The sequence below is a fragment of the Corvus moneduloides genome, chromosome 4 (genome assembly GCF_009650955.1).
Source record: "Corvus moneduloides isolate bCorMon1 chromosome 4, bCorMon1.pri, whole genome shotgun sequence".
Taxonomy (NCBI): Eukaryota; Metazoa; Chordata; class Aves; order Passeriformes; family Corvidae; genus Corvus; species Corvus moneduloides.
The window spans coordinates 34,350,774-34,364,092 of record NC_045479.1 but is presented as its reverse complement, the minus strand read 5'-3'; the positions used below and the strand labels follow the sequence as shown (position 1 = coordinate 34,364,092).

The 13,319-nt window shown below is 36.7% G+C and overlaps 1 protein-coding gene across 5 annotated transcripts in view; it reads left to right on the top strand.

The window, feature by feature from the left end:
* Positions 1-13,319, top strand: part of METTL25 (methyltransferase like 25) — a 53,228-nt gene that overhangs the window by 20,186 nt on the left and 19,723 nt on the right. For 4 of the 5 annotated variants that reach the window (XM_032105335.1, XM_032105333.1, XM_032105337.1 and 1 more), the window contains exons 6-8: positions 8,026-8,120; positions 10,590-10,619; positions 11,649-11,722. In XM_032105335.1, the coding sequence (XP_031961226.1) occupies positions 8,026-8,120; positions 10,590-10,619; positions 11,649-11,722 (199 nt within the window). The remainder of the gene's footprint in view (positions 1-8,025; positions 8,121-10,589; positions 10,620-11,648; positions 11,723-13,319) is intronic. The other variant, XM_032105334.1, reaches the window with a different exon arrangement.

Here is a 13,319-nt window from a genome sequence, read left to right as displayed (position 1 = left end):
CTGACAGTATCTAAGAGCTAAGATTTCTTCAAAGGGCAAATGGGAAAGAAGTCAGACTGTGTCTTGTGTCGGCATTTCCTGTGCATGGACTTCAAACTGACAAAGCATTCTAGAGGATGCTAGAGGACTCTAACTAATCAGATGGTATTGATCCAACAATTTACTTGTACAAGCAGTAAACAAACTCCTCTTGCAGCCGCTGGAAGCAAGTAGATTTTAATACTGCTTCCAAAATGGACCAAATCATAGCATTTAAGTAGCAAGTAGCTTCTGGAGGTCATGTGGGCCAGATGATGGCACAAGGCAGGGCCAGTTTAGATCATGTCATTCAGGGCTTTGTCCATTCTTGCTTTGAATATGTCCAAGGGCAGTAACTCAGCAGCCCATTTCAATGTTAGCCCTCACCATGAAGTTCTTTCCCTCTTATCTATTCAGGATTTGCAGCTATTGTGCATTATCTATTGTCTTTTTCATTTTCCACTGCCAAGAATAGTCCAGCTTAATCTTTCTTGTTCCCTTTCCTATAGGTAGTTTAAAACAGCAGTTAGATCCCTTCTTGATTTTTTCTTGAATTTTTAGTCCTCTTGCCACCAATAAATTCATTTCAGTCAGTATGGTGGGCTGAAGAGCCCAAAGAAGCACTCCAGATACTCCCACAAGTGCTAAAAAGGGGGAATAAACACATGCCTTAATCTGCAGGCTTCACTGTCAAGCTTCAGATTACTATCAATTTTCTACTTATTTTAGAGTCCACCTGTCTGAGTCATATCTTTCCATTTTGTCTATAAAGATACTAAGGAAACCTTGCTGAAAGACTTCATAAAATCAAGCTAAACTATGACTCTGCTGTCCCCTAGTTCATGGAGCCAGTCACTGCATCACGGAAGGCAGTAGTTTGTCAATGCCTGATGAATTCCAGCCAGCCATTCTCAACCTCCCTCTTGTTCTTCGTGGGCCTGGGCATGGTTTCTAGGAAAATGTGCTGCATAAACTTATTGTGACTAACTGAGCTTATTCAGGTGAAGATGAGTGTGGTGTTTGCCTTTCTCCTGCAACCAGCAACTTCCCCTGATGGACATGACCTGTCAAAGATGATAGAGTATGGTCTTCATGTGACACCAGTGAGTTACGTGATCAGAATTCCAGATGGGAAATGCATCCCATCTGGCCACATGCAGTTGTGTTTTCCAGTTGGCTTGTGTGGTACTTTAGCCAATATCATCTGTACTGTTGCTTGCCCAGGCGCTGACACTAAACTCAGGAAAGCTACTGGCCAATCTAGTCATGAATCAGAGCTTGCAGAAGCTTTATGTGAAGAGACTAGTTTGAGTATTAGGAAGCAGGTTTAGAGCTACATCTCTGCAGTGATGGACAGATCTTCCTAAGAAGCAAAGAGAATTGGGCAGAATTTGCTGCAACACAGGAAATTACTTTCATTTGAAATCATCCAGTGAGCAAGGGCCTTGCCTGCAAGGACACAGTGGGAAGTTCTGTTATAAAGAATTCTGTAGATATTTTATCTTGACTGAGTAGCGTCAAAGTTTTTAAAAATATGTTTTAAAAATGTCATTTGTCCTCTTTGAAGCTTTTTTATTTTCTTGAGGTGCACACCCTTAAGGTCAAGGTTGTGGCAAGTCCACCTCAGAGCTCTTGCCCTCAAAGTAGCACATCTTCCATCTTTGCTGTTTTTTTAATGTAAACTTAGAGGGTTGTTCTCATAAGCACAGTTGAAGCAGATGAGCCAGCTCACAGAGGAGCTGCAGTGCACTGCTGGTTGCCATAACTTGGTATGGCTGGGCAGTATGTTCTTTGGCACTTAAGATTTAATACCATGATCAGTCTTGTTTGGCCAGTGAAAAATTGCTTTTTCACTTCATGTTAATTGGAATTAACTGATATTCAAAGGAATAAAATTTAGCTGTTATTATGCCTAACATAGTGTTTATAAGTTTGAGTCGTTGAGTTGACAAAAATCAACAAAATGTTACTATGGTATTTTTGTTGGGCTACTGAATCACCTTGGTTATCACAAGTTTGAGATTTTTTTGTTTCTGAGGTGGCTTCGGGGAATAATGCATTGCATTTCTCACATACTCTAAAAATAGTACAGATATTGCAAGTTTGGCTGATTCAGTTTGCTGTTGGACCTGCTGTGAATACTTTGGGAGCATTTCTGCTGAAAGTAGGTGCCAGCAGTCACAATCTTGAATAATAATGCAATCAGTATACAGTGTCCTTCTATGTGTCTGTAAATAAGCTGAATTAATCTGGGAATTTTTGTAATGGGACCACATTTCCAGTTATGCTGGGAATAATTTTGACCTGTTAAGATCATGAAATCCTGTACTTTGATTTATTAGTAGCTAAAACAACCAAGAGTTACTGTGTAATGTCAAATTTCAACTCAATTTTAAAAAGTTGAAGCCAATGTCTTTTAACACCTGTCTTTAAATTTCACTGCTGTTATAAGCAGTATGAAATTCTAAGTTTCAGTTAATAAGGAATAATATGACAGCTCTTGGAAAATTCTAAGTAGTTTTACTTTGGCTCTCTCTAAGGAGAATTGTCTGTTTATACAGAGATTCTTGTATGGATAAAATATACATAGCCATTAGTATAATTGATTCCTTTGGGGGTTTTCTTCTCTGTTACTGCATTGGATAGTCAATTACATCAGAGTAGAAAGGATTTTACTATTTATTAGAGACATTTTACATAAACCTATTTACATAGTGAGCCATAGTCAGTTTTTCTGGAGAAAAAATCAGTTCGCTAATGATTTTTAGGGTAAAACAAACTCTGTTCCTCTGTTCAGGAGATATTCTTAGGAATTTTGGGAGCTGTGTTATCTTACATTCAGCTAATAAGTTTTTGGGGCAATGTACCAGCTGGACTATGATTATCTCTTAACAGACCGGAATGGCAAATTTAAGGTATTTTAAAAAAGATTTTACTTTCCTTGAAAAGGAATTTGGGTTTCTGTATTTTGATTCTCTTATTTCCATCCTCCATACCACCAAATACATCAGTATCAGTCTAGAAACCAGTGAAATTCTTCAATATTATATCCTCTGTTTTGAGGAAAAAAACACATGAATGTTGCTTTTGCTCTGGAGCTACTGTTAAGACCAACCACAGAAACGGGGTAACTGAGGTTCTTTTTAATATATCCCTTGGTGGGGATTGGAGTGAAACAAATGACAGGTGTGTGTATGTATGTGTGTGTATATATATAAATATATACGTATAAAATATATATATATAGGTATGTATATTTTAGAAGAATTTGGTTGCAATGGAAAGGAGGTATGTAGCCATTTTGGTTATTATCTATAGTAATATGACAATATGAAAGTATGAAAATATCACTTAAGAAATTATATAAGGAAGAGAAAGGAAGGGTAAGAGTAGTTAGCAGAGAGCAAAGATATCCCCACCCGTGTATCCAGTGATGACACTTGATTGTTGCACTTCAGATATCCATTGGTTGAAGCAATGGTCACAGTCTTGATCCATCAGGGGTGGGGGAAGCCATGAAACGAACACTTCAAGGGTTAATGTACACTCAGATTCAGGTGGGAATGCACAGGTACCTCCCCTGCTGGGGGAAGTTTTAACACTTTGGATCATGTGCAGTCCTCAGCATATGTGGTCACAGATCTAAGCCTGACAGAGTTCAAGAAGTGTTCGGGCAATGCTCTCAGGCACATGATGTGATCCTTGAGGATGGTGGTTTGCAGGGCTAAGAGGTGATCTCGATGATCCTTTGGGTCCCTTCCAACTCAGCATATTCTGTGACTCTGTAATTTGAAATATGAGATAGGTGTAGTTGTATAGATACTTTCGGTGATAGCTATCTGATAGAAGCTCTTTTTGAGGTTGGCTTGAGTACTACAAATCATAAACTCCAGATTTTCTAAAGGTTTCCAGGTCACTGCTGGGCAGAGGAATTCTAAAGCCCTCCAGGAAGCTGTGGAAAGTAGCTTCTCAATAAGGCAGTCTGGAAGAAGCCAGCAAAGCTTTTGCAGAATAAACTTTGACTATTAAAAGCGATTAAACATAATTAAGGGAACCAAAAGGGTTGCAAAGGGTAGTCAAAATTCACATACAGAATTTTATCAGACTTGTGAAACCTGGAAAAGCTTTGAGTAAGGTGGATTCAGAGGACAAAAATTCTGAAACTGAATTATCTAAAGGATTCTTTACACAAACATAATGGCTTCATATCACTCTGTTCCACTGAAATATGAAAGATTACTCACTGTTTCAGGGTATTAGTGTACAGATGATTTATGTGTTGCCTAGGTATATTTTCAAAGATATTCCACAGCCAATGTCTTAAAATAGCTACCACTGATACCATGGCAACACAGGAAAACACTTCCAAGCAACAGATCAAAAAGCTTAATTTCCTTCCCAAGGCATCTTTAGATATTGCTGCATAGGGAACATTTCCATGAATTTGTGACACAGCTAACTAGTCACTAAACCCCAGATGTTTTCTATAAAAATTGATTCTGAAAAAAATATGAAACTTGAAAAAGTATTAACTAGGTAAGTTTTACAGATGTTAAATGAAAGTATTACCTATTGAAGTTATTATGGTATTTTTCATTAATAATTGTAGCACAAATATATTAAAACCTGGAACCATCTTATATCTGTATTTTTTTCAGTGTGTACAGAGTATGAGGTTAGAATTGAGAATGCCAAATTTTTAATGCACAGTAATGAAAACGTACTCTAGGTTTGGGTTTTGGAAATTATTTTGGTGACAACTGATTCTATTTCCTGGAATAAGAAAACATTTTTCTTCCCGGCTGCCCCCTGCTTCCCTCATCAAAATCCTGCTTAGTCAGGGGGCATTTTTTGAAAAATACAAATTCAAGGAACAGTGAATTATATGGCCAGGGAAGATTTAGTCTTTCCCATGAAGGAAAAAGGCAGTTTAGTATTTTATCTATTTTGTTTGGAATAAGAGAAGTAGACTGAAAATCTACAATGTTGTGCAAGATAGAGGCTATGGAGGACCTGGAAGAGGTTAGTTGTGTTTTAGTACTACTTTGATGAAGTTCACAATATATATACAAAGTAGGATGTATGGGAAAAATATTGAGGAGGGTAATAAAAGTTAATTTCCACTGAAAAATCCCAGAAGAAAAAATGCCATTTTGATCCATTGAATTACATCATCAGCCAAAAGCAGCCATTAGGTTTAGGGCTGGGATCCAGAGAGCCACAAAGCCTACAGCTCCAGGGACACCAGGGCTGGAAGCGGCATGCCAAGGGGAACCTGACGCTGCACCAACATTGCTGCCTCCACACCTTTCTGATCTGGGTCTTTCTGATCCCATGGAACTCAAATCAGGCTCCCAGTAACAGTAAAGCCCGTTGGTCCTGTTGTTTTATAAAGACCATATTTTACTTTAAAGCTTTGTGAAGTAAAATTTGAATATTAGCACACTAAAAATTGTAGTATTACTCTTAGGGATGAAAATCTATGGATGGCCTAGAATTAAAGGTATCGGAGAAGCTTGTCCCATTCTCTCGAACTTCCTTGTCATCATTTATGCACATACAAAATTAGCAGCTGTGGAAAGGATTTTACCTTTATCTTATTTGTACTGCCTTATATTTTTTCTATAAATACCATATCCATTTTAAAAATGCTGATGTTTTGTTGCGATATTTGCAGCAGTTTATTTAATGCGTGATTTGGTCTTTTTTAGAAGTTAGCTTAGAGGTAAAGTCCTTGCTATTTAACTAATCTCTTCTGATATTAAACACCAGTATAGCTTCAGCTCAGCTCATCAAATGATTACCTGAAACTCCCCATTTTGTTAACTGTTCATAGGAGGAATTCTGATTGGCTACTCTATACTGAATTATAACGTGATTGCTTCAGGCACTGTTGAACACTTCAGCTGTTTACTGTGAAATGTTCCATGGAATACCTGTACTTAAAATGTTTCTTGAATATTTTTTGAGATTTATACAGTTTAGAACACGTGTTGTTAGATAAAAGCACAGTAAGGTATTTAGTGAGCTATATAATAGTAAGTATATCTAAAAATAGTTGCAGGCATTAAAAGCATTTCTAGTTTTTTAAATTGTAGCTTACAAATACATGAACTTTATAGCAATATATTCATCCTAAAATTTTTGTAAGTGTGCTTGAGAGCAGACTGGATGTGGAAAAATAAATAGTACTTACAGCAATATTGTAGATGTGTGATCAACTTTTGATATACACAAAAAAATTCTTTCTGATTTAAAACATTAATTTCCCTCTCTTTCTCTCCTACTTCACGGTTTCAATAATTTAAATGAAGATGGTGCTTTGCCTGATAATCTTTTTCAAAGGTGTCATAGTTTCCTCAGAGTTATGCATGAGTACAGTGCCACTGAGATTGTAGCTGACAGGATTGTAACTTTAACTTGAATGAATGATTAGTTTGCCTAGAGGACAGGGTATAAATTAGAAGGGATTTGCTTGAAGACATCAAGGATTTCATCTTTCTAACTCAGTTTGCAAATTTTTTTTTTAAATATTTTAACATATATATTAGAAAGACATATTAGTGAGAGTCATACAATAGGGAACCATGTTAGTCATTGTTTTCTTTGCAAAATAAATATACTTAATAAGTTTTTATTGCCATCTCTGCAGTAGAAATAACCATGTGTTCCATGTATTCTAGAATTAGACTTGAAGTTAATTCATATTTTAGAGCTTGTCATGAGGCACTTACAAATTCTTAGTACATTTCCAGTGCTGCAAACAATTGCAATGTTTTGTCAAATTTCATATTTATTTCTAAAGAATTTTCTTTCTCCTTCTGTTAATAATCCATAATTAAAATCCTGTTCTTAAATCACAGGCCCCAAAACAGTATTCAGCCCCTAAGAGCCTCTGGCATTCCTCAGGGCTAAAAGGAGAGCAGAGCGTGAGGTTGCCTGCAGAGGATTCGTGCCTGCTTGCTGTTACTCTTTAATGATCAGCTGAGACTGGGCACTAGTCCCAGAAAGCCAAAGGCTGTCATGGGTAGGAGGAGGGTTCTTCACAGTTTTTTCTTTTTCTTTGCTTAACTTTTATGGAATGAACTTTACTTACATGTATTTATCTCAGGCTGTGGGTAAATTTTCTGCTGTCCTTTTTAACCCCATTACATGATGTATTCTGAAATGTGCCCCAGTCACCTTCCTGTGCTAAAAAGCCAGAGTCTCAGCCAATTTGTGGGGGTTTTTTTAAGAAAGTAGTAATTCTTATTCACCATTTTAAAAGATCAGCTGACAAATGTGCTAATGAAAACTCTAAACATTTAGAGTTTGTGTACATTTAGAACTGAATATTAAGAACATCCGTAAAGTAATCTCTGTGCTTCAGTTTTCCCACATTTGCATTTGTGTTAAACGTGGAGAATTGTGTTGTTATTCAAAATATAAATGATACTGAAACTGAGCACAGATTGTGATGCAAATGCTTCTTGGTATTTTGAAGAAACAGCAAGAGCCTTTGCAGCTGCTCTTTTCTGGAAAACAAACATTCTGCCTCACAGCAGAATGGTCTTTCAGAACTGGAATAAACAAATACACATTGTTCTGTGTGATGTTTAAAAGATGGTTTTGATAGAATAAGAAGACAATGAGAAGTGGTACTGAAGTCCTGCTGCATGGAACGACTGCCTGGCCTACATCTTGTGATTCATGGCATAGGCATAGATTGTCATGAGTATTTGCAAACTTTTCTCTTGTCCCTTTGACTGTTTTTTCAGTGTATTTATGTAAAGGACACTCACTTAAAATTGTTTTGGAAAGTGTGAAATTACCAGAAATTCAGCATAAACCAAAAACATCTGTTACAGGGAAAACACTTTTTTTGTAGCACCACCGCAAGTTTTGGTACTGGATGAGAACAGTTAAGTGTTTCTGCTACATTACCTACTGTTCATCTTGCTCAATCCTTTGTGTATTCTGTAAATAAGAGGAAAAGCTGTGCCTTTTTTTTTCCCCTCCATATTGCAGAATGCCACGACCAAGTGTGGGGATTTCCCATGTGTCAGTACTTGAAGGACAAAGGCTGGTGCTGTGGTCGCAATGCCAGGATGTCAGCATGCTTGGTATGATTCCCCTTCCTTTCTTTTTCCTGCCGAGAGCTTTGTCCAGATGTTTCAGGATTCATTGTTTTTGGCTTCCAATCCTAAAGCCATGACTTTAATCCAAGAATCTACAGAATAACATCATTAATGTTGTAAGCATGATGAATTATATCTAAAAAAAATAGTATTGACCTTCCAGCTTTATATATTTTATACTTGCTGAAGGCATGAAAAAATGAGTATTGATAGAAATGTATTTTAAGAGTGGACAGAAAGGCCAAAACTTTGCTGAAACCTAAAAAAGGTAACCCCTCAAGATAATAGTTCTTGGCCAAGGACTGAGGGGGAAACAAGGTAATTGTAGAAGGATTGCAATCAGTAACTCCCCCAATGCCTTCATGATTCATAATATTGAATGTTCTGGCTGTTTAAAACCTGAACAACCTTGCCTATTCCAAAAACTAGAGGAGCTCTAAAATCCATGTGCCTTAAGAGTCTGGAAATGTTTTTTTAACATTGCACCAGGAGCTGAAGTACTTTTAAGGACTTAGCCTCATCAAGATAGGATGATGGGCTGTTGTCTAATTTGAAAAAACAGGTAGGTACTGAAAATTTTGACCACTCTTTCAGTTAGAAGACCACTATTCCTTCCCTCTATTAATTTTTAATTTTTGGTATCCAGATAAATCACATCAGGTTCTGTCTAGGCTCTGCTGCTAGCTTTGTACCTCTGTTACAAAGAAGAGCATAGACTAAAGACTCAGTGTAGACTAATGTATTGAGGTTATGTAAACTTAAACTACCACGATAATTAAATGCTATCAGGAGAAAATATAGGAGGACAGTTGTTTAGTATCCATAAGGCTTAAATGTGTTACCCTTGGCAAAGTAAAAGAAAAGAATTGTTCATTTTAGAGATGTAGCTGTAAAACTTAGCACAAGAAAAGTGCTTTCTAAAGGGATTTGCCTTTTCTCTTTTTCTTGTCAGTGTCATACAATACCAGTCCTTCCTCAGCTGACACATTAGCTGTTTCCTCTCCTCTTCCATTTCTTTTGGAAAGAAAAAGGTTGGGCTGTTTTTCAACAATAGTAGGAAGATAAATTTTATAAGCAAATGACCCCCAAGAGAGTACTGATCGTGCTATATATATCTATTTTAGATGTCTCAGAAATCACAGAAATTTGGCAATTAAAAACCTGTTGTTTGAATATTCACAAAAGGCAGAGTTCTCCTGTGTAATTAGATACTTCTACTGTTATGTCTGTAATTCTCTATATGCATTTTTCATGACTGGCATTTTCCTTGCCGTGTAGGAGGTACAAGGGAGCCAGCACAGAGCCACTAAGCACCCACATTTCTAGGGCTAATGGCTGGTTAGCAGAAAGTCTGCTGAGCAATGATACTCAGAATTCAAACTGGTTGAAGTGCCAAGTGCCAGAGGTGTTGGGCAAGAGTTCCAGTTTCAGACCCTTACAATACGCGTTGGAACCCATATCCATCTCCTCGGCAGCAGCAGGTAGATGCTGCTATGAGAGCTTACACAGCAAAGGGCAAACCTGATAGCTGGCCAGAGCCATGAATGGAGGAGTGGCAACTACACTGGCTGCGTTTGAAGAGCAGTCAGAAATACAAGATTAGTTCTACAACAAGGAGAAGGAAGACTGGGTGATTGTGTAACAAGCAGTCTTATTTACTGTAGTGAAGTTTGGGGACTAAAGGTGACGACGATCTGTAAGTGGCGAGGCATTTTTGGTTTGCTACCTAATTTGATATCATATCAGATAATCAGATACTGAGGTTTTATCTTCATTTCTACTGTGGTCTTTAATGCTCTATTGAAATTTTTGTAGGCACGCTATCTTTTCAACTGTGAAAGAATATTCCACGCTTCTGGTTATTTGTCATTCTTTGTCACTATGAATCATAAAAATCAAGTAGTCTCACACCTACATCAGCATTTATAATGCAAAGAATCTAGTGAAAAAAAATGCAACAGTATTTTAAACCGCAGTCTCTCTGAAGTTACTTTACTTGACTCTATATCAGCAGTTCAATTTTTCTGAGTACTAGTGATTGAAACTAGTATTGTCCATAGAGCTAGTATTTACTTTAAAATAATTAAATATGAAAAATGAATTATTTGTATTTCAGTAGGACTAGATTGAAGAAAAATGCATTTGTTTTTAGCACATTCACAGAAAGTAATCCTTTGAAATTCCTATACAATACAAAGAAAAACAAGCAAATTTTCCATGTATCTGTTTCCACACAGTTGGATGTCATTGCTTCTCCTATAAATAAACCAAAATAACAGGAGTAGCTGCTTATGAGTGTCTAAAGGTATTAACACTTTAAAGTGTGCAAGCTCATGTTATGTCACACCACTAATCTTTTAAAATGTCGTCTCCTCTGGCTTTTATACAATGTGTTTATAAAATGTTATGACAAAGAATAAACATATCAGCAATTTAATTCCTTGACTCTTAAAGGCTTTGGAGCGAGTTGCAGTTGGCCAAATGGTAAGTAATATTGTTTATTTTAGCCATTCTAAGATAAAATGTGTTTTCCCCCCTTGAATGTTCATAATCCGTGGCCTTTTATTGAACTTCTGCATATCTGGAATCTGAAATACTGGCCTACACTGTGTCAAATCCTGATAGATACCATGTGTCATCATGAAATTGCATTTTTATTGCTGTGGTTGTACTTAGTGAATCTGTTTTCTTTTGACAATTAAGAGTCTGAGAAAAAAAAAGCACAGCTTAAAATTTAAGGCATTAAACTACCCTTCCTAACATCCTTTGCTATCTTTCAGCTAATACATAAATTCAGTGCAGATGTCTTTCTGATATCCCTGGTTTGGATCACTCTATCCCAATGTTTTATCAACTAATGTAAAAATAGGCATTGTTATGACAAAAGCTTGAACCTGTTAGAAACATTATCATTCTCATTTTTAATCCCTGTATATTTTTTCCCTGTGAATATTTTGAATTATTGTTGTGCAAGTTATCCTTAAGGCATGGTGGGCACCAACTGTGCAGGTATTTAAAAGGGAAAGCTGAGAGACTTCTTTCCATATTCAGTAAGCCCACTGACCCCAGTAGTCTTTTTCTCTGAATTTTTAATTGTCAATCATGAACTATTTTTATGCAAACAGATTTTCCATAGACAAATATGTGAAATTTTCAGTATTTTTTTTTTACATTAGTACTTTCTGCATGGTTCATACTACAGTCTAAGCACAGATGATTCAGCTAGGGAATTGCTCCTTTTGTCTTTTAAACAACTTAGATAATTGTTATTTATTTTGCATATTAGAATTCGGGTCGTGAACAGTGTGTTTTATGGTTATGTTAGAATCTAACTCAAAACCAGAATTTTAACTGGATGCAGGAACATTAATAAATTGTCCTCTTAAATCTGGTATGACTGATCATAAAGTATACAACTCAATAAATAGTGAAGGAAGCCAATACTGGTTTTGTTACTCTGATCTTAATTTCAGTGCCAATTTTAAATCCTTGCTGTTCTAAAATTTTTTGCAGCTGCCTACGGAATCATTGTTTTATCGAGCTGTTCTTCAGGTTATTATAGAAGAAATTTATGGTGTCACCAAAAGGTAGGAAGCTCTGAATTCACAGAATACCAACCAAAGATTGATCTGATTCTCTTCCACTTCTGTGTTGTAGAGAAAGTAGGTTTTGGAAGGCAGAAGGATGTAGGAATCAGTCTCATCTGGTTGTATATACACATCAGTATTAAAATGCAAGATAGATTTGCTCATCCTAAATCCACATCACAAAAGTATTGCCCTTGCTTTACCTGTAGCTGAAATAGGCCCTCTTTGGTACTGGGTACATGGGTAAAGCACATCTTCACCTGAGGATACTCAGCAAATGCACTAAAACATTAACGCAGTCCTGGGCTGCCCTGTCATGCAGAGGTCCTTTGAGCTTTGATACTGCAGAAGGAAAAATACATTTTCATTTGTCCTGAGAAAAACTGCTGACAGCTCAATGGCCATCATGGCTGTAAAGAGCTACTCACTGCCTGTGCCTACACTGGCAAGTGCTGCTTTCTTGTAGGAATGGGATTTGGAGAGCTGCTGCTGAGGACCTGACATCTGCATTATACTCCTTTGTGGTTGCAGATTTTATAATAAGATTATATCTTGTTCTGTGGGATGTATGCCTGTTAGCACTTGGAGCACATCCAGAAGCACACCTTCCAGTTTAATTTAGTTTGAAAATTACCCATTTTTTTGAGGTCTGATAATATTCCACAGTGTGAACCAAGGCATGAGAGGTGGGGAAAACCAGAAAATTCACTTCAGAAGTATACTCCTGATCTAAAATAAGTGTTAACGCAGATACCCTCAAAACTTTTGCTAGATGTAGTGTCAGCTTACCCATCAGAAGGTCAAATTCCTGAAAGAAGAAAGGCTTCTTTATTTTAAAATTGCATAAAATATCACACAAAAAGTCATGGCTGCTAAATTGTAAAGAGAAGAAAAAGTCTGAGGTAGACTTTTCATTCTTTGAAGGAAGTATAATTTGGAGGAAGTAATTAAGATGATACTTTTGAAATTAATTCAATGGCTGCCTTGGGAAGACCTCTCTCACACCCATTGGTTTTTTTTTCTGAGCGTGGTGTTAAATGCCCATCTTCCTAGAAATGATGTAACAGCATAATCATTAACTGATTTTCAGACTGCATCAGCCTAAATGTTTAGGTGCATCTTAATATTAAGTATGACAACAGAAATTATTTTCAGTGAGTGAGGGACCTTGACAGCTAAGCAGAATTAGAATTGCCACTTGAGTGAAATCTTTCTGTTGACCTCAGATGTTAGTTCTAGATTTTAGGTAAGGAGATAGGTTTTTACTAAGAATAAAGAGGGGGAGAAGTTTTAAACTAAGATAACTTCTGTCCAGATTTTTACTGAGAGGGTGGGTGGAAAGTGTATTTCTTGTTAAGTAATTCAGTAGCTGAAAATTCTGTACCTGAAAATTTAACTCCTACACTGCACATCTGGAAGAGGAATAACATTAGACTCAGTTAAGAAAGTGAATTCAGACTAAAAAAATCTTTGTGTGTTGTTTCTCCAAGATATTTTAAACACAGAGAAGAGAACAAATACGAGTGGTCTTCTATGATTCATTTTCCTATATGTTTATTTAAGTTTTTGTGCACTATTTTAACGTATTTTTTGAAAC